At 36.8% G+C, this 21,943-nt stretch overlaps 1 protein-coding gene across 1 annotated transcript; it reads right to left on the minus strand.

Annotated features, from left to right (window-relative positions):
- Positions 1 to 4,497: 4,497 nt before the first annotated feature.
- On the minus strand, positions 4,498 to 21,880 carry SLBP (stem-loop binding protein). Its single transcript, XM_001375570.5, has 8 exons — positions 21,748 to 21,880; positions 20,154 to 20,315; positions 16,859 to 16,963; positions 14,891 to 14,950; positions 14,373 to 14,510; positions 13,126 to 13,275; positions 12,093 to 12,174; positions 4,498 to 5,454 (listed from the first exon to the last, which is right to left on the minus strand). The coding sequence occupies exons 1-8, from the start codon at positions 21,819 to 21,821 to the stop codon at positions 5,338 to 5,340; spliced, it is 888 nt and encodes a 295-aa protein (XP_001375607.2). The 5' UTR covers positions 21,822 to 21,880; the 3' UTR covers positions 4,498 to 5,337.
- Between the last annotated feature and the right edge of the window lie 63 nt (positions 21,881 to 21,943).

Below are 21,943 nucleotides of genomic sequence, written 5' to 3' on the forward strand. Positions count from 1 at the left end.
GGTACAAACAATATAAAAACAAAATAGAAAGCTAGATCTACACTAACAAGTACAGGCTTTTCTCATGGGGCCCCTATTAAAGATAGGAAGTGGAAGTAGCATCAAAGGACAACCCTTGGGTTTTAGAGACGTCTTTTTTTGCTCACAGTAACCCGTGTCCAAGGCAGAATTCAGAATTGAGGACTTTCCTTTTCTTGGGTCTACTGCTTTTAACTATTCTAGGTTTTTTATCCCCAACTCTTGGCTCTAAGGACTATTTTTTGTTTTTGTAATGGCAGTACTAGTGAAAGATTTGCACCTAAATCTGACTTACCATTAATTGGCTGTATGACCTGGTCAGTTAGTCCTGTTTCCCCAGCGTAAAGGAAATGACAAGATGTGATCATGCAGGGTCCTTCTGATTCTAAACTTGGTAAACAATGGTGATCCCCAACCCAGTATTCTGGCCCCAAAAGCCCTCAGGAGTCACTAAGTGATTCCTGCATCTTCCTGCACTGCTGGTCTGCATGTCAGGGAGCTACAAGGCTGAGTTGTTGGGAAAGAAAGCACTAAGTAAGGCTGGGAGCCCTCCAGAAAACTGCAGTCTGTTTCCCACCAAGCCTAAGTTGATAAAGGCAAGCTGAACCAAGGGCCTTGGGCTGATGAGGACAAATGTAGCCATAGAATCAAAGTCAGGTGAAGTCTCTTGAGGGTCGCTCAGGCATTCCTCGGTGGTTTGGTTTGTACCCTGTATCCCTGGGAAAGACTTTCAAGTGGAGCTAAGCTGAAGAGGTCTTAGGAGTCCAAAAGGCTGGGGGATGATTTTGCATCAAGGACAGTCCTTGATTCTACCTTTTGAGATCTTATTCTTTTGGATAGATCTGTCCTATGCCCTGGGATCCTGATGCTATTAAGGACATCAAATCAAATGAATTGGTGAGACTCCAAAAGCACAAGGGTATATTTTTAAATCCCTCATGAAGCAGAATGATGTTCCTGAGTACAAGATCTCTATTAAGGATGATGGGGAGAAGTCAATCAACAAGGTCCAATAGCAAGTCTTAACAATTCAATATTATATGCCAGCTATGTGCAAGGACCTCTGTTCAATTCAGAGGCTACAAAGATGAGAGAAGTAGACTGGAAATGTTTTAGTGGGTGAAGTCCACTCTCTAAGTACTCAAAGACATAGAGAGGCAGGAGGGGGCAAGGCAAGACTGAAAAAGCAAAATAGTCCAATTTAGTTGTGAACAGTTCAGTATGATTGAAAAATGGGATAAGAAATAAAGTTCAAAGGGTAGGATGCCACCATACTTGAATGCCAATTCCTAATTTAGTAGTAACCACTTATTTCTGAGAAGGAGAAACACACTGGAGAAGGAAGAAACTAAGTAGGCTCATTTAGGAAGTTTTAGGACTACAGTCCTGGTACAAAATGAGGGTGTGAGCCATGGAAAAGAGGAATGGATGGAAGAGATCTGTTTCAACAACTTTATTAGGAACCTGAAGACGATCAACAAGAAAACATTTTAACATACAAAGAACAAAAAAGGGATCGTGTATGAAACTGAGCTTCTTCTATGTAGTTTCAATTATATATTAAACTTAACCACAAAGAAACAACAACTACCCTGTTTGTTGTCTCATGAACTTCTTTCTGCTCTCTCCTATGTTTTGTAATGTTTTGTCCGTTGATGTTTTTAAGGTGTTTCATAAGACATAACAGGACATCCTGGGCAGTAAGTAACAGTATGAGGCAGATCAGAGAAGGGGTGTTTGAGGAACGTTAAGTCCCAATTTGGCTAGAACATAGCATACCTGAAGGAGATTAGTGGGAGATAAGGCTGGAGCAGATTGTGGAGGAGCTAGCTTAAATATAAGAATTTGGCCTTTATCCTTTGACCAGCAGTAAATAACCCCTGAAAAATTTGAGCAGTGATAGGGTCACATCCATGCTTCTGGAAGATTATTTGGATAATTTATGTGAGGGGACACCTAGCTGGCTCAGTGAGTAGATAATCAGACTTAGAGACAAAAGGTCCTGTGTATTCAAACCAGACCTCAGACACTACGTGACCCTAGGTAAGTCACTTAACACCAATTATGTAGCCTTTACTGCTCTTCTGCCTTAAAACAGTAATACTGATTCTAAAACAAAAGGGTTTAAAAACTAGTAATTATTACATGCGAATGAATTGGACTTGGGGGACAGCAGGCATTAAGAACATTTCAGAAGCTACACAAGAAGTGGTTAAAAGGCCTAGCCCAAAAGGAACTGTAGAAACTTGGCCTGGAGAAGGGACCAGAGTGAACCAATGACCAATTTCAAATGTATATTAGATTTTTAATGATTCCTGTCAAGTTTTATCATTTGGAACTTATCACCTCTTTCCCCAACCAAAACCTGCCCCATGTGCCATGTCCCATATCCCATGTCCCTGGTTCATTTATGTACTAAGATTCTTCCAGTACCCTGGCTTAAAATATCAAATTCATTTTATGACAGGGCCAATGTAGGAATGTCTCACCCAACTTGTTATGGTATTGGTTTAAAAAAAAAAAGTTTTTCTTGGGGGGGGGGGTAGATATAAAAAACAAACAACCTTCAGTTATTTTTGACTCTTATTCCTCACCTTTTACTTTAAAGTTCTGCTCATTCTTTATCTGCAATCTCTCTGGCTTTGTCTTCTACTCTCACATTTAGGTCTTCTATAACCTTTTGCCTCTATTAAAGAAATCTTTTTATCAGGCCTCCTTAACCCTTTCTCCTCTAATTCATGCCAGATTAACCACTGTCATTGCTCTGATAATGGGACTTTCCTTTCTCCAAAAGCTAAAGTGGTTCCTTATTTTCTAAAATATAGCTTACCTAACTTAGCCAATAACTTGCTGTTCCAGGTTTACTTATGCAACTAATTATATTGCTCACCACTTCCTGAATGTCTCCCCTTTAGGTTCTTGGTCATATCTCTTCTTCCATAGAATCCAGTCCAATTCTTGCATTTACAGATGAAGAAACTGAGGCAACTTGCTACAACAGAAAGAGCATTAACAATGGAGATAATATGGGTTCAAATCCTCCCTCTATCATTTGGGCAAATAGCAACCCCCTGGGGTCATTTAGATGGTTGGATAGCCTTTCAGCCCTGGATCTGTAATTCCTAAGTCACATGGCCTAAGGCAAGATAGTGGGGCAAATCACAAGTTTCATCATTCCTGGGCAAACATTCCTCGCATCTACACTTATCTCAACCTGGTGTAGTACCATTATCACCCTACTTATGATGGCATTCAGCATTAATTTACTCTTCCCCTCTATGCTCAGTCAAATTAGATGACCACTTTTCTGGCCTCAGGTTCTAACTGTACTTTACTACTACTCCCTTTTACCTATTCTAAGTTTCATGATAAGGTAACAGGTTTCTGTACCCAGGAAAATGAGAATTGTGTAATCTATAAAAGCACAGAAACTCAAGTATTCATTCACTGTGAAGATTTAGATAAGATGTCAAAAAATGTGTAATCTTATTTGTAACCAAAAAAAAAAATCCACCAGAACTTTTTTATAAATTTAAGGGCAAAACCCAGTCACAAATTTAGCTACAAAGGGATGGCAACATTCTTGAATTGCCCACTATAGTGAATTGTGACCCTCATGGAAACCACCATCAAAAGACCAATTTCCTTAGTGTAGATCCTTAATCATAGACCTCCATGTACACAAACACACATACTCCCTTAAATAGAAGATATCAACTCTCTGAAAACAGGACATTCACATTTCATCTATATATTCCTAGTGCCTTGTGCTTGGTCTTATCACTTGATGAAAACAAAAAACATACATAATTTTAAGTTTTATTCAGAATGTTCTAAGGAAGGGCCCAGCAATACCAACAACTATCTTTAAAAGATAGGAACCACACTGATAATTGCTCTCAGTTTTTATTGTTGGGCTCTGTCCCATTTTGGCATTTAAAAGTTGGAATAAAATATTTAGTAAGAATAACATAGCCTCCCTTCTTTTCAATGGCTAACATAACCCTTCCCCCCAACTTTTCCTCCAAGATTCTCCTTATTGTCCTAACTTGCTTCAGTTCAACAATAGTCTTCCTAAGATGCAGCACTTAGAAATTAAATGAATGTAATAATATTTCAGATATGGTCTGACAGGGATAGATCACATTTCTAGAAAAAATTCAATAGTTGTACACACCAAGAAACATTTACCACAAAACAATCAAAATGTCTTTAGTAGAAGACTAATTTCATTCATTCAGATATGTATTGACCGCTTAAAAATTTCAAGCTACCAACCTAATACAGTAAACTTACAATATTGGTATCCTCCCATCTATAGTAGTTACCTATCTTTTTAATTAAAAAAATATGAAGGCATAAAGACATACAGGGTATTCTTTTGAAAGAATTTTACATAATTATGAAAATGAATGCATATGAGGAGGTTCATTGGAAAGAAGAGTAACAAAGTTCACACCTATCTGACAACCTAATAAATCTGATGCACAAGATTCTTTCCCTTTTATTTTTTGCAAGAACATTCCATACAAAAGCAATTAAAACATTAACCATATTAAGTTTACAATTGAATATTTGAACAGAAAATCTGTACAATATTATCATTTACAACAATTTTACATGGCTTATTAATTGGTTGCATTTAAAAAATGTTTTTCCCTACATACTTTGCATTTCTTTAACTCTTCTTCAAACATCACAAGAAGAGCTATCACTGACTATTTACAAGTACCAAACTAAGGTTGCAGCAATCTTCAAGCTCAGTATTCAAAAAATCCACTATCTATATAGTATAGTGTGACTTTCCAGTGCTCTGGATGAAACGAAAAGCTTTTTTAATACATTTGGCACCTTGAAAAGATGCCAGAAAGTTAGTTTTAAAGGAAATGGGAGGCATCCAACTCAAAGTACACTGGTAAAGCACAAAGAAATGCTGGTCCCTTATTGTAGTTCTACGATAAAACCAAGAGACCAATATGGCATTTTATACCTAGGAAAAGCCACTTATGCCAGCCAAGTTCATTAAGAGAAACCTATGAAACAATCAGGTTGTTTCAATGTCACTTTTCGTGTGTTGATAAAAATTTATAATTTAACACTTGCAAACCCATCCAATATACAAAAAATTAAGTAAAAATAAGAAAATGAGGCAAGAACAACAACATCATGAAATAATGAACTATGAACAAGAGAGAAACATCCAGTTACCAATACACAACACAGTTTGGCCAACATTTCACCAGAATTATTTTCACCTAGACAATGCCATCTATTTTAGAATAGAATTTGTTTCCTCAAAATAGCCTCCAGGTGGCACCCTTAGCTCACAGATGGGAATTCTTTCAGTGGTTCAGTCAAACAAGCCTCCAAGCCAAATTCATCTCCTGCTTGATAATCAACATGTCTAACTTTAGTAGGCGTGCCAGAATACATATCCTACAAAACAAAAATGTGAATCATAATTTAGAAATATTGCTAAGCAAGTATGTCACATTGGCAAAAATTTTATTCTTAAAAAAAAAGTATCTTAGAATCAAGAAAACAATATATATAGCTACAAATTTAACATTTGAAGAATAACTTGTGAGTGTATGCCTTCAGAGCATGAACTGAAAAACAGAACACCAAAGACATAATCTATATATACATAACTGTTTGCCGGATGATGCCTTCTATGGTGTGGGTGTGTGGCATGGGGGAGGGACAGAGATATATGGAAATAAATTCTATTAATTTACTTTCAAGACATCTTAAGAGACAGGGATATTGAGACAAGTACATTCACATACCCATTAATGAACTAATTCAAACAGATGGGGGGCAGTTAGGTGGCATAGTAGATGGAGTGCTGGGCCTGGAACCAGAGGCCTAAATTCAAATCCAGATTCAGCCATTAATTAATTGTGTGACCCCAGGCAAGTCATTTAACCCTCTGCCTCCCCAGTATTTTTGCCAAGAAAACCCTAAATGGGTTCACAAAGAATTGGATATAACTGAAACAAAGAAAAAACAAAGAAAATGTCCTTTGGCAAAGAAAATTTTCCTACCAAATATTCTCCCCAAAACTACAACAATGAATACTAATGTTGTTTTCCCTGAACTTACTAATCTTTTAGTGTCAAGAGAAGATTATTATATACTAAAAACCTTATCTTAAATAACTGCAGTGCCACTTTGGCTGATCTACGTTTCCAGGTCATGACCACATCACTTTAGTATCTTCATAGAAAAATCCAAACTTTTGCTTAACCTCTTCTGGAAACTACTTTCATAATTCAAAATATTTGGACAATTTCAGAAGTATAAGACTTTTGAACTGGGTACCAAAGTGTTTTAAAATGAAATTTCTATAAATGACAAACTACTATTGGTTTCACTTCATATCTTGCAAACTGGCAAAAATGAGTACTATGGGGAGAGATTAACACACTGTTGGAGGAGCTTAAGTTAGTCGAACTCAACCAGATACAGGGTAAATAAGATAACTTTCCTGCTAGGCCTCAAAAGCTCCTGACATTCCTCTATAGCCAACCCTTTTATCTCATCTTTTTCCTGCATACCCCACATCCCTATTATTGTCCTGCCTCCTTCTAATCATCAAGCAGTCTCTGGGCTCCTTCCTCAATGCCATGCCCAAGCCTTCTCCATTCTTTTAACAATAAAACTTTGATCCCACCATCCCCTATAGTCCACTATCTCTTAATCCCTCCATACCCAGACTGCTGAATGGAGCTCTCTAGTTTTAAGTCTGCATTATTACTTCTCCAAAAATCTACTTCTAGCTTTATCACAATTGAATCTGACCGTTCTAAGGTACATAAGGTCCACTGCCAGACTCAGTGGCCTTTGCCTTAGTCAGTCTTCATTGTTCTAGACCTCCCTCTTCTGCAATCTTTCACCATGCTTCTCCTTTCTGGTTTTTCTCTTCTCTCTGGACTTTGGCAATAAGGCTCTTTCTCTTGGTTCCTCTCTTGTTTAACCATTCCACCTCAATTTCCTTTGCTGAGCAATTATTCATATTCTTTCCCTACAAAACCCTGGATGGCCACCAATGCTCTGTACTGAAGCTGCTCCAGTTCTCTCCTTTGTATATCCTTGGCAAACTAACAGCCATCAAGAGGGATTCAGTCATCCATCACTCTATGCAGATGACTTTTCAGATACACATCTATCACATACAGTATATTCCTGCAGTTTTGGTCCACAATCACCAGCTGCCATCTATTGGACTTTTCCACTAGATAATTCATGATTCTTCAAACTTCACATGTCCCAAATAAAATAATTTTATTTCTCCCTCAACTGTTTTCCCATTCTTACCTTGCTTATTTGTGAAGATACTCAAACTTCTAGTCTCCCAGATTCAAGACCAGAATCCCAGGATCACCTTTCTAGTTCTAGATCTATTATCACCGCGTCTGGGCTGTTGGGAGTGGCCTTACTATTGTCTCTGTGCCTAGTCTCTGCAATCTCCAATCCAGTCTCTAGATTAAACTCACTGGCCAAAAACTGTATCATACAATATAGATAACACTTAATTTGTAGTTTTCAAAGCCAAAATACAGCCCACAGGGATTCATTTCCAACTGCATGTCACCACTGCTAAAAACACTGTATCCCCAAAGTACAAATCTATCTATATCTTCCCCTGCTCAAAAATGAGGGGCTCCCAACCACCCTTAAGATCAAATACAAAGTCCTAATGTTTGGCATTTTAAAGTTTCTCATAATCTGGCATAATTCTAGACTCACTACTCATTCTCTTCCATGCTCCTCCATTCCCTTCATCTCTTCTGCCCTTTCGAGATGCCTACCTTTGAAGCTCAAATTAAAAAATATATACAATCACAAGGAACTGATTTCCCCATTATAATATCAGTTCCCTAACAGGCATAGACAACTTCATTTTTGTCTTTATATTCCCAGTATAAAGGGTGTCCATTAGCTCAAGAAAGGTTCAATATCCTAGTATATAAAATTAAATACTACAAAATGATGAGTGCCAAGAAACATGAGATTGTATAAAATGACACCATCTAAATAAGCAAAACCAGAATATATACCACTACAACAACATAATGACAAGATCTACAATGGATCCTACTGGCGACTAACTGAAATTCCAATTGTGGTCCTGGAAAACTGAGAAACTAAAGATCACTCCCTACACATCATAGCCATGGGGCCAGTCATAACTATGGCAGAATGCCATGTACCCTGTTAGTGGTAGCCACTAAAAAGTGGCCTCCAAGAGTAGGATCAATTCTGTGATTAAGGGCTAAAACTGAATATTTATAAAAATGAGTAAAATTTTAAAAAGCATTAATAAAAGTTGTTTATTATGGGGCACACTTCAAGGATCTCAATTTTACTGTCTGGTTACTTCCTCTCTTGATGCAAACCATAATTCCTGTCAAAATCTAGATAAGACAGCATTAGAGGGTTATCATGCATAGCATTCTTCACCCTTCAGGTTACCTGATGATAGCCAATTCCCAATGTAGCTAATTCTCCAAAGACCAGACAATTCATCATGTAGTCCAAATGGGAAGTCTTTCCAACTCAGCAGGACCTTCCACCTTGCTAAAGCAGTGACTCTGGAGTCAGAAGACCTTAGGCTCATCACTTACCCTCACTAGGCCTCAATTTCTTCTTCTGTAAAATGAGGTGGGACAAACTAAATGGTTTCAAGGGTCCCTTCCAGCTCTAGAGCTTTGAGAACCTCAGTTAGCTACACACCACAATGAGAAATGTCTTAAAAGTAGATTTCTCTAGATACTACATAAAAGCTACAAACAAATAAAATAAAAAGCTATTTACAAATAAAATGAGAGCTAGAAGTTGAAGCAAGGGTCCTTCCATTCAACTCTTTATTTCTGCATATAAATAACTCTGAAGACCCCTTTTAGGAACTTCATGGAAAATTGGCAACAGCACAGTAAAAGCCACTAAGATGTGCATTGTTATTCCTAGGGTAGCTCACTTAAGAAACTAGACCATCAGACCATACACATATCTTACTAAAGGACTAGGCAGAAAAAGAAGACTTGGACAAACCAGGTGACCATGAAAACCACCGACCTCAAGGGAAGCAGCCTTATACAACCTAAAAGGGAAAAGAGGCTGAAGTACTGATCTCAGTCCTAAAGACACCATGCTATAAATATGGGAAGACAACCAGGGAATGCCAAACATCAAGCAGGCAAGCTTTGCTGGGCTATAGAGTGGGAAGGAAGGTGAGGTTAGAAAGTCAAGGTACAGATTGTCAAGGGCTTTAAAAATCACTTAATGTAGGCAATCCAGTGACACTGGAGAAAAGTTTTCATTTTAGTATACATTTAACCACTAGTAATCAAACCAAAAATAACCAAAAGTAGTAAATGTTAATTTTAAGGAGACCCAAGAAACTAAATTAAAATCTATTTTTTTATATGGAAAAAGCTACCTAGCCCTAACAACCCTTCTTTTCCTTGTAACAGAAAAAAAAGTAGGCAATGTCAACTTTGTACCTAATCATGTATTCAGCATTTCATACCCACAGGCTCCCTTCTTTCAAGAGGGAAATGAACTTCATTATCTGCACTCCTTGACCAAGACTGATTTCTATAATTAATCAGAGTTCAATTGCTTTTCAGTGCCATGCTTATTATTCACATGATTGTATTCATTATGCATCTTTTTTCATTCTGCTTAGTTCCTGATGCATCAGTTTGTAGAAATCCTCCCATGCCTCATATTTGCCATTAACAGTACAATATTTCATTATATACTTTTCCTAATCATTTACTAATCACCAGGTACCTGTATCTACTTTGCTACTAGAAAATGTCTGACTGCCTTTCAGCTTAACTGATTCACAACTTGCTTGTCTTCCCACATTCTCTCCAACAATATTTAATGTTTGGGATCTTTGCAAATTTCATTGGTGTAAAGTAAAAATGTAATATGTAGTTCTTTGGAGCTTTTGTAGAATAGGGAGTTCTCCCAAGGACTTTGTGTTCTAGTACTTATCAAACAGTTCAACTGCTTTTCTAAATCTGGATTTAATTACTTTGAATAAAGTAACCCTTTGACCAAAAGGGAATATTTAGGTCAATGGTTTATCTTAGATAAGAAAAAATGAGGCTGAGGAAGATTTAATGACTCACTCAAGGTCACACTGATGGTAAAACAGAACTAAAAAGCCAGGTCCTAACTACAGAGATGGCTAGGATTCTCCATTGTCTACACAGCCTCCTCTATCTAGAATATAGTGGTTTGACCAGGGTCACACAAGTACAAAGTGCCTAAGGCCAGATTTGAACCTAGGACTTCCCATCTCTAGGCCTGGCTCTTAATCCACTGAGCTACCCAGTGGCCCCCCCTAAAAATTCATGTTCTTAATTATAATTTCTAGCCTTGTCAATTTTACCTATTTCTAATTAAACACTTTCTGCCATTCCTTTGCAGATATGGGGGAGGGAGACTCCACAGGTGTGGAACACACACAAATATACTAACAGATTTTTTCACCCTGATGATCAGGTATGCCAATTTTTTTTTCTCTTTTCTTTTTAAATTTTATGTTCTCTATTAAATAAATAATGACTCTGGGAGTTAGAAGGATAAAGAAATTTAGACAATACCAAAAAAGGTATCAATATTCAATTTTCTAAAAGTTTTTTTGGGGGGTGTATTTATTTGGGAAGTTACTTATTCACTTAGATCTATACCATGTATTAATTCTGTTAGTGTTCCCTGAATTAATGTTTAACATGAATATTCCACATTCTCTCAAACAATGCCTCACTCTTTCAAAAATATTTCCTAAAAGCTCTGAGAGGAATATTAAAGCCTCTCATAGTTCTAGTCTTATTATCATCCATCTTTTTATAACTTGGATAGCTTTTCCTTTATAATCTTAAGACATTATACCATTTGTTGCATATTTACTTACTATTTCTATCTCTTGGTCTAGTGCCAACACGATGGTTTATTTTTCTCTTGACAATGAATTTGTTTCCCTGTCTACCATAATTTTAACTCAGGTTTAAAAAAAAATATTGGTGCAAGGGCAAGTTTTATTCTACACTCATTTTTATCTGTGATTATTTCAAAAACCATTTCTAATATGCACAAAATTTGAAGGCTTAATTTCTCATGCATTCACATTATGGTTATTAACTATTATGCTTATTTCCCTTTTTAATTCTTTTTTCCTCTCAAGTCAGTACATTTTGTTTTTTTTTAATGCTAAATTTGGTCATTAATTAAGAGTTCACTTTAAGTATCTCTCCATTTTATGTTTATAGTCACTGTGTGTCTATTTTTTGGGGGGGTTCTGCTCTTTTTTTTCTACATACTTCCAAAAAAATTTTTTTTTTTGCTTAGACTATCTTCTTTCAATTGCTTTTCCAAGCCTCAGGGCCGGGCCATTTTTTTTGTACTATCTTTCATTGAATTTTACTAAATTGTCCCTTTATTACTTTTACTGTTTCTAATAATAGAATTCCTGCAAAACTTACAAATTATTGGATGAGACCACTGAACCAAAGCTGAGCATTGTATTTTCTAAGTTTGTATTTCTAGTAGACTCTGACCAGGTCTCTCTAAAACCCATTATTTTTCCATACATATGAGGAAATTGAGACCCAGTGTTTAAAACAACTAACAACACAAACAACATATTAGAGCCAATATCCTCTTTTCCTTGGACATCTATTCTGTGGTAAAACTGACAAAGAATATAGTTGAACTCAAGAGATGTAGTTAAAAAAATTATGAAATGCTTAAAAAAGTTGACTAGTATGACTTATATAGGGGATACTCAAATGTTCACAGCATTATTTTCCTTTATCCCTATAAACATGCTTGTCAAAAACTACCATAAATCATGGCCAATATACAAGATTTTACTCACCCACGCCCGGGGCTAAACCTCAAGTTTTATGAACAAATATAGTGGAATCCTTATTCCCTAGTGTCAAGTTCAAACCAAGGAGCTTACATTACTGCTTAAAATGAGCCAAACTGCCAAAAGGAAAGTAGAAGGAATTAGAAAACTTAAGGGAAAAATGCAAAACCCTGGTACTCACATAATTATCCTGAGAGCTTGTTTGTGACTCGGAGCTACTTTCTGCAGACTCAGTCTCCATTTCATCGATATCTACTGGAGTACTGTTAAAATTATAAAGCAACATGAAAATGACATCAATGACTTGCTTAATAGAATGCTGAAAGAAATCTGATGCTAGGAAGGCTCTTGTTGGCTGGGTATCTCCAGGGAAAACCCCAGCTGTGCCAGTGAATTTCTCCTGCCCAGGATTATTCTAAACAATTTTGAAAAGCTGCATTCCCTAGGTTTCTTTGTCTGCAAAACAGAGATGACACATACTCCCCTAATTTACTGAGGTGATTCAAGTAAACCACTTAATAAATCCCAAAGTACAATCATCAGTGGCAGTAGTATGCAAAGGTTTAAGCAGCTAGCTCAATGTTATTTTTATGCCAATATTAATCTAAAAGACTCTTGTCTTGTAAAAACCCAGACTGATAAATTTCCTAATGCCTGAAATGAAAACTACTATTTTAATACAGGGAAGCTAAATAACATGAATAGTTGGGTAAAAAATTGAATTTTAAAAGTCCTTTATTATGAGGTGAGAGTATCAATTTGAGAAATATTTTTTAAGAGGACACAGGAATCACATTTTTGATGGGAAGCATAATGTATTCTCCATAAGCAAAACCCTTCCTCACTGCAAAAGGGGGGGAGGGGGAGAAAAAATAACCCATAAACTTAATTAACTTCATGCACATATTCTCTGCTTCCACCAAGCTCCTATGTTCTACCTACTTATTAAAAACATTTATATGCAACTGAGCTTAATTAAGGCTTGTTGTTATTACTCTAAACCACTCCCAGGGAGGAGACAACATGCTATATGCACTATACATCAGGAAAATAAGTATTCATTAAATTTTTCTAGTGGGAAGATTTGAAGAACACCATTTCTTGGGTCATAGAATTATATATATATACACACAACATATGGCAAAAAGCAAGGATAGTCTACTTATGAGACATACATTTCCATAATACAAGAAAAAAGTAGTTCTGATACGTACATTTCTTGCAAGTTACAACCTTCCTCAACTGGAGGATCCCAAAAATGCAAAGCAACTTTCCACAGTTTGATCTGCTGGTCCCAGGATCGCCTACTATACTTCTTAAACTTATTTGGAGTTTTGGGATGAATTCCAGGTTGTCTAAGATGCCTATATTAGAAAGAATACACCCAGTAGTCTAAGGAACCATACATTCTAGGCTTGTACATAATTCTTACTAATTATGAAATATTAAGATTTTAATGAGATTGACATGTTAAGAACTGAGGTTTTGCTTATTTGTTTTTTTTAAACCCACTACTGGATATTAATCTAAGATTATTCTATACATTGTTGTGGGTTGTATTAGGCATCTAAATTCTTTTACATCAAATGTGATAACATTCCCTATTACTGAAAAACAAAATTACATTTTTGTTACAGTGAAGTCATATCTGGTTCAACAGGAACTATACCCATATAAACATAAACAGGAACATACCCATATAAAGTATAACCATAAAAACAATAGACCAATAAAAACCATAGTAAAAATCCTATTTAAAATGAAAACTAGCCAATGGCTTTAATCCAGTTTGCCAGCACCCCCTTACTCTTTTTCTCCACTTCTGGGCAGGACTTTTTGGGTTCCCTTCAGTTTCTACTATACCCTTCATCCCCCCCCCCCTCCCTTAAACCCTTATCTTCTATCTTAGAATTAATACTATATATATTGGTTCTAAGGCAGAAAAGTGGGGCAATAGGATTAAGTGACTTGTCCAGCTATGAAGTATATGAGGTTTTATATCTGGACCTGTGATCTCCAAGACTGGCTCTCAATCCACTGAACCATCTAGCTGCCCCCTCTACCACAGTCTTCTTTGTTCAGGCTCCTATTTCTTTTCTCCCCAGTTCCTACATATAGGCCTAGATACATCAAAAGGCTCAGCTTCTACTTCTTGTCTTTATTCTAGCTTCTTCTCAGGAATTCAGCTATCAGTGTAAAAACAGTCAATTTGCCAGAATTCTCCTAAGGTATCTTCTGCTAAACCAGTCACCAGAGGAACACTTCATGCCAAATGTACAATATTTTCTCTATAATTATGAAGATTCCTGTAACAATTTCTAAATCACCATGTACGTATACTTATAACAAAGGGGAAGTATATTCAGAAGGGTAAAGGTATGATCTTTCTTAAAAAAGGAAATTACCTATAATAACATTAACTCATTTAAAGGCCTGCCATTCACACAAGTGAAAAATCTACCTGGGAACTTCTTTAATGTATCGATCATAGGCAATGGTATTCTTTCCATAATTTATCTGCTTTTGTCTCCTCATCAGAACATTTTCATCTGTTTCTAGTTCTGCTCGTGCTGCAGATGTTGATTCTTTTGAATCAGAACTAAACAAAATAAAAAATTATGACATTTTCAGAGATATCTAATAGATGTTATCAACACTTTTCCATAATTTTATACTAAACATTCAAAAAGGTAATCAAATATCATTTGTAAGAGAAAAAGAACCTTGCCTTGAAAATGTTGATATTTCAACATGTAAAATTTCATCTATCAAGTCACTCCCATAAAATATCTACTAACTTTCTCAGCTTATTCCCTTTGTCCCCACTGATTTTTTTCTTTAACATGGCTATGGTTAAGCCCTTCTTTTATATAATTTCACAAAGGTCGTCCTAGATTTCTTTATATTACTCACATTTGTTAGTTTTTTTAAAGTACCTTTAAGAGACATACAAATTTAAAAGTACTAAATATTACTCACCTTCCAGATGATGACTTTCTTTCTCTTCCAAATTCATTTATGAGAAGTTTTCTTTTGTATCTATGAAAGAAATTCACATTCTTACTAATCAAGAAAAAAGAAAAACCTGAACCTTTATGAATCTTATTTCATTTCTGAAGACTTAACAGACTTTACAGATAAGGCCTAGAGAGGCTTAATGGCTCAAGTCAGAAAACTGATCAGTCTAAGTAAGAACCAGATTAAAATCTAGATTTCATGGCTTCCAAGTAGGACCACTCTCACAAATGACAATCAGGGTAGCATCTAACAAACTCAACAAAGCATTTCTCTTTATGGGACTTCCGTCCAGTGTGATTAGCTCTTAACACATAAATGCTTATTAGTAACCATAACAAATTCTCTTAAAGAGTCTCTACCTATACCTCCTCAATTTAGAGTAAAATACATAGCAAATTTAAAGGCCATCAAAATTAAAAAGGCTGAGCAGTCCAAAAATAGTACCTAACATGTTTAAAAAGAAAACAATGGCAAATTCAAATGTTTCTCTAAATTCCAACAAATTCAAGGTTAATTTTTTTTAAAAATAATCTCAAATAAAAATTAATTTCCAATGGATAGGCAGTTCTCAGATAAAGAAATCAAAACTATTAACAAGCACATGAAGAAGTGTTCCACATCTCTTATAATCAGAGAGATGCAAATCAAAACAACTCTGAGGTATCACCTCACACCTAGCAGATTGGCTAACATAACAGCAAAGGAAAGTAATGAATGCTGGAGGGGATGTGGCAAAGTAGGGACATTAATTCATTGCTGGTGGAGTTGTGAACTGATCCAACCATTCTGGAGGGCAATTTGGAACTATGCCCAAAGGGCGACAAAAGAATATCTACCCTTTGACCCAGCCATAGCACTGCTGGGTCTGTATCCCAAAGAGATAATGGACACAAAGACTTGTACAAAAATATTCATGGCTGCGCTCTTTGTGGTGGCCCAAAACTGGAAAACGAGGGGATGCCCATCAATTGGGGAATGGCTGAACAAACTGTGGTATGTGTTGGTGATGGAATACTGTTGTGCTCAAAGGAATAATAAAGTGGAGAAGTTCCATGGAGACTGGAACAACCTCCAGGAAGTGATGCAGAGCGGGAGGAGCAGAGCCAGGAGAACATTGTACACAGAGACTAATACACTGTGGTATAGTCGAACGTAATGGACTTCTCCATTAGGGGCGGTGTAATGTCCCTGAACAACTTGCAGGGATCCAGGAGAAAAAAAACACCATTCATAAGCAAAGGATAAACTATGGGAGTGGAAACACCGAGAAAAAGCAACTGCCTGAATACAGAGGTTGAGGGGACATGACAGAGGATAGACTTTAAATGAACACTCTAATGCAAATACTATCAACAAAGCAATGGGTTCAAATCAAGAAAACATCTAATGCCCAGTGGACTTACGCGTCGGCTATGGGGGGTGGGGGGGAGGAAAAGAAAATGATCTATGTCTTTAACGAATAATGCTTGGAAATGATCAAATAAAATATATTAAAAAAAAAAAAGAGGCAGGAAAAAAAATTAATTTCCATTTAACTTACCTGGGTTCTACTTCACATTAGAAGGAGAAAGAACTATAATTAATGACAATGCCATTTGGTAATGTTTTGCTTAAATATTAATAGTATTATTAGCTAAAATTGTTAAAACTAAATAAATATTAGTTATATGCGTTACTAATATTGTTGTACATGAGTATCAATAGTTTGACAAATTACTAGTGCTGAAAGTACCAAGCCTTCTGCATATACCTAATAATTTATATTCTAGTGAGGAATTCTATTAATGCATTAACTTTAAGTTAAACTGCATAGACTAGAACACATCTAAAGAAAAAAAATGAATAGCTAAAATATAGAATGAAGGCAAGTGGTTATGCAGAGTTTAAATTTAATATAATTATAAGTTAAAATTGGATATAATTATGTACCTTGCAATTTCTTTATTCACTTTGGTTCTCATTTCATCCTCTTCAACTACACTTCCCCAGTCTGTACATCTTGAATGGGGTTTGGGGCCTTCTGGTGTTGTAAAGCTGCAAAAAATTAAATGAAAATAAAACTGCCAAAATTCATACATTTAGATGATACAGTTTACTTTTCTAAGCCTGGTTCAGAAAATTCAATTTTCAGTTCACATAAAACAATGAAATGCTTGGGTGGGTTTACATGTAGGTAACTGATGGGTATGAACAGGTTGCAACACATAATAAAGAAAAATGTAAGTTCGATTAGGAATTATCTCACTTACATTAGCATTTCCAAGTAGCACAGGGCCTGGTATATTTTAAGAAGTGGATAAATGCTTTATCATATATGTTTTTTAAAAAAGGTAGCAAATTAACTGAAAACAAAGGTGGGAAATGGCCAGTGTTACATGAACGTAATGAAATACTAGTATACTTTAAGAAAGTTATTTTGAATCAGCTGGAAAACATTTTCTGTTCTTTTTTTCAGTGCTAAATTTGGTCATTAATTAAGAGTTCACTTTAAGTATCTTTCCATTATATGTTTTTATAGTCACCATGTTGGTTTTTTTTTTTGGTTCTGCTCTCTTTTCTACATCGATCCATTTCTATTTCTCTCTAAAGAATTCAGAGAACTGGCCAAGGCCATCTTGCACTCTAAATCCCATTTCCCTTCCACCTTTCTCCAAATTGCCCCTTATATATTATTACTCCACACCCAACCTTCAATCTTTGTGTCTTTCCCTAAAGGGCTCAAATATGCCCAAGCATTCTTCTTCTAATGTATAACATGCAATAGTAAAATATATAACATACATAATATACACATATATTGTAAGTCAGCTGACATGCTTTGCTGAACTGCCCCCCCCCAATTCTTTATTAAAAGGGGAGGTTCTCTGAAAGAAAAGCAGAAAAGATATTATTTAGGAAATCAAGTTTGTCCATGTTATCACCTTATTCAAAATCCAAATGAGTTCCTGTTACCTCTAGGATTACAAAAGATACTTTTTGGCATTTAAAAACTCTTCCTTCCTATCTTTCTAGTCCTTTAACATATTTCCCTTCTTCTCACACTGGTATGATGTTCAAGCCTACTGGTCTATTTGCCACTAAATCTCTTTTCTCCTGCCTTTGCAGCATCTCTGGTATCCAGAATGCTCTCCTCTTCTACCTTTGCCTTCCTGGCTTCCTTTAAAAACTCAGCTCCTAGGTCCCCCAATAACAAGAGATCTTTCCTGGTTCCCCTTCAGGTACTAAGGCTTTCCACTCTAAGACCCATCCACTCTGTATTCATTGCCAATTATGTATGTTGTCTCCTAAATTAGAATATAAGCTCTTTGAAGGTTGAAACCAGTTTTCTTTTCATTTTCTTATCTTTTAAGAACTTAGCCTATTATACAAAACAAGGATTTATAAAATGGCTGTTGGCTAAAAGTTAGAGAACACCCCAACCCCCCTCCTTTGCAGACACAGCGACAATGATGTATTGATTGACTTTTTCCCTTAAAACTTTTTATAATTGGTAATATGGAATGGCTCTCTGATAGGGGGAAGAGAAGATATAGATGGTGATATAAAAACAAAAGATACAATTTTTTTCTTAAGAGATAAAATAAAGATCTATGCAAATGACCTGGGTATCTGTAATACTTTGCTTCCAATGAAGTAGAGACTATTTAACAGCTACTAATTTTGGCTTAAAGGTGTCCTCAGTTTGGGTATTATACCTCAAAGCTTCAATTCTTCTAAATAAACAAATGTAGGCAAAGGAAGATGTTAGGTTGGCCATAAAGTTTTCCAGTGTAAAGAAATGATCTTTAGCTCTTTCTGTCTTTCCACAAGGCATGCTCAACATGCTCTACAAGCAATAACATGATTTCGAACATCTTTCTGTTTCCTATAAATTATCAATAAAAGCAGGCATCAGATTTAAATTACTTAAAATTACCCAAAAAAACCCTCAATGAAATTTTGGGAGTAGCTTTATAAAGAAATAATGCATAACTTTTTTTAGATCCTTAAGTCACTTACAAAAGGTCACAGCTAGGAAGTAACATTTTCATTTTATAACATATTTTGCTATTTTTAACTTCAGAAATTTGAAGTTAAGTTTTAAGTGCTCCATTAGTCTTTTTTTGAAATCCGTATTTTCCATCTTAGAATCAATACTGTGTATTGGTTCCAAGGCAAAGGAGCTAGCTATTATTATTATTAAACGGGTTAACCACTTTTCTGTCTTAAACATTTCTTGAAAAATAGAGGTTCTTTGGCTCAATCTCATTAGACTCATAAGGAAAACACATTTTTATCTTGAGTTTTAGTAATACAAATTAATTAGCCCCAAATAAATGAAGAACATTTTAAAAGGCTCTAATGTGTAGTAAGTTTACAGAACAGGCAGGCAGAGATATGTTGCAATGTGCATTGTTGGCAGGTGTAACAGCATTAACAAATGCACTGAATATAATATGCAGCATGATATAGCATATTACTTAATTAGGCCAAGGTTATTTCTGAATTCATGACAAAGGTTACAAGGAATATGGATTCTAAAATTCTAGGTTCAAGTCAGAATGACACTGAATGAATCTAGTCTTGCTAGTGTTTCCACAAGGGACAAACCAGATCCATCTCTTGATATCTAATCAAGTTTTAAGTTCTAACTCTATATATTCCTTCAACTGGGACTGGATATATTCAAGAACAGCTCCTAAATCAAGCACCACCTTTTACCTAAGTACAAAGCAAATATGCTAGTACAGAATAAGGTTTGTCTCAAATATCAAGTTAATAAAACATACAAATTTTTCAAAAGATGAAGATTAATCAGTAAAAATAGGAGACAAGTTTCCCCAGAGCCTTCTTTCCACTGCTTTATTGGCACAGTCTATGTGCCTTATCTCCCCAAAGCAGACTCCAAATGGTAAGTTAATTTTCATCTGGCCACATAACTGTCACAAGGTTTTCTTCACCAGTCACAACTTAAGGGAAGAAATGTGTGCCCCCCATGGCAAAAATACATCTTTCTGAAAATCCTTACTTTCTGCCTCAGAATCAATACTAAGAATTGGTTCCAAGGCAAAATAGTAAGAGCTATGTAAAGGGAGTTAAGTGACTTGCCCTGGGTCCTCCCATAGCTAGGAAGTATCTGAGACTAGGTATGAATCCAGATCCTCCATGTCTCTAGGCCTGGCTTTCAATCCACTGAGCTACCTAGCTGTCCTCTTGCAAAATATGTTTCTGCCAAGTATCACACCTCTCAAGCCTGTTGTCTGCACTGCGACATTCCTTTTCTTCTGAATGTCTAGATTTGGCCTCATCTTCAACAAACAGAGATGAATCAACATCTTCTGGTTTTCTGTGCCTTCCATCCAATCGCCGTTTTCTTCCAAGGGACCATCGGGATGGAGAAAGTGTACTATGTAAAAGAAAGAAAACAAGTTAGTTAAACAACTTAGTTCTATTTGTTCACCTATTCTAAGGGATGAAGTGCGTTAGAAATGTAGTAGCAGTAAGTCTAACAGTAAAAGTACTAGGCGCCAAGAGGTAAAAGACCAAGGTTCTAATCCTGGCTCAAGGTGACCAACTCCCTGCTCTAGGATTCCCTTTTCATTTCCTCATCCTCTAATATAAAGGAAATGGGTATAGATTATTATAGTATTCCTTCCAACTCTCAACTTTCTATGGGGTTGGGCTTTTTGGCTTAAAAACAGAATTTGGGTAACACTTAGAAGCACATCCTTTTGGAAGAAGCTATTTCTTGGTTCCTAGATCTTCACATAATTCTTTAATCCTCGATCATAGAACAAAGTGGCAAGAACCTTCAAGACTACCTAGGTGCTAGTCGTATAGCTTTCGGTGACTCAGGACAAATCATTTCTCCCTCCATTTCCCCATCTGTAAAACAGGGATTACCAAAAACTTCCACGCTGGTTGGAAGTGGGTGGGAGTGAGTGTTCCACATAAGAAAAGCAGATGGGTCCAATGTTAAACAGATTTTCAGGAATCCAGGACTCTTTAATTTCAGCTCTGCCAATTAATCCAAATTATTCATCTTAGAAAGGATAGAATGCTTTGGATTTTCAGAAACAAAGGACTCTTTAATTCCAATTCAGCCAATTAAGCTAATATTCATTTTAGGGATGGGAAAAGTGGCCTGTTTAAGTAAGGCCACGTTACTAAAAAGAGCCCAGGTTCTATGAAACAAAATCCTTTTTTCCCTTTCTGGACCGAACCATGTTACAAACGCAGTAATCCCAGCCATCCAGTACAATATTAAAATTTCCTTTTCATTTCAGTCGTCTGATATAATGCCTGTAATTACTGTAACACAAACACAGAATAAGAAGAGTATTTTTAAGGACCAAGGTTAGTATCCCAACTCTCCATACAACGAGAGCTAACCACTTCTCTTTGGCGGGCCTCCCTCAGTTTCCTTTTCTTAATACAACCAGCAGCCCCGGATGTAGGTCCTGGCGCCCAGGCAAGCCCTCATCCGGCTTCCTCGGTGAAATGGGCAGTGTAACCTAGAAGGGGGCCCTTCCGCCCCTCTCCACCTAAATTCATTCAGAGGCCAAGGAGTTCTGACTCAGATACCGGTTATTGGAGCAAAGGGTCAAATTTCTTATCACAAAAGGCCCGAAGGCCCATCCTCAGCTCCGTCCAGACTAGCATACCCTTCCCAGGGCTAAGGAGAGTGTAACTGAGGTCTTTTCCCGCCACCCGCATCTGGGGTGGCGGGAAGGAGGAGCCGCGCTGTCGCGCAGGCGCACTATGGCGCGGACTCGCCGCAAGCCCAAAGACAGGACCGCGAAGTCGTCCGCCCGCCAGCCCGCTTGCAGCCATCTTACCCGCTCTCGCCTTCCCAGACGCTACTGCCGGGGCTCGTCCCAGCGCTGTGAGGGCTCCGCTGCCGGCAATCCATAGCAATGTGTGCGGGGGAGGCAACGGCACGATTAGAGCAGAGGACAGGCAGAGTGGACGTTCCCCTCACTAACGTCGAGCAGAGGATCTGAAGTAACGACCTCGCACCGGCGCAGACTGATT

The sequence above is a fragment of the Monodelphis domestica genome, chromosome 6 (genome assembly GCF_027887165.1).
Source record: "Monodelphis domestica isolate mMonDom1 chromosome 6, mMonDom1.pri, whole genome shotgun sequence".
Classification (NCBI taxonomy): domain Eukaryota; kingdom Metazoa; phylum Chordata; class Mammalia; order Didelphimorphia; family Didelphidae; genus Monodelphis; species Monodelphis domestica.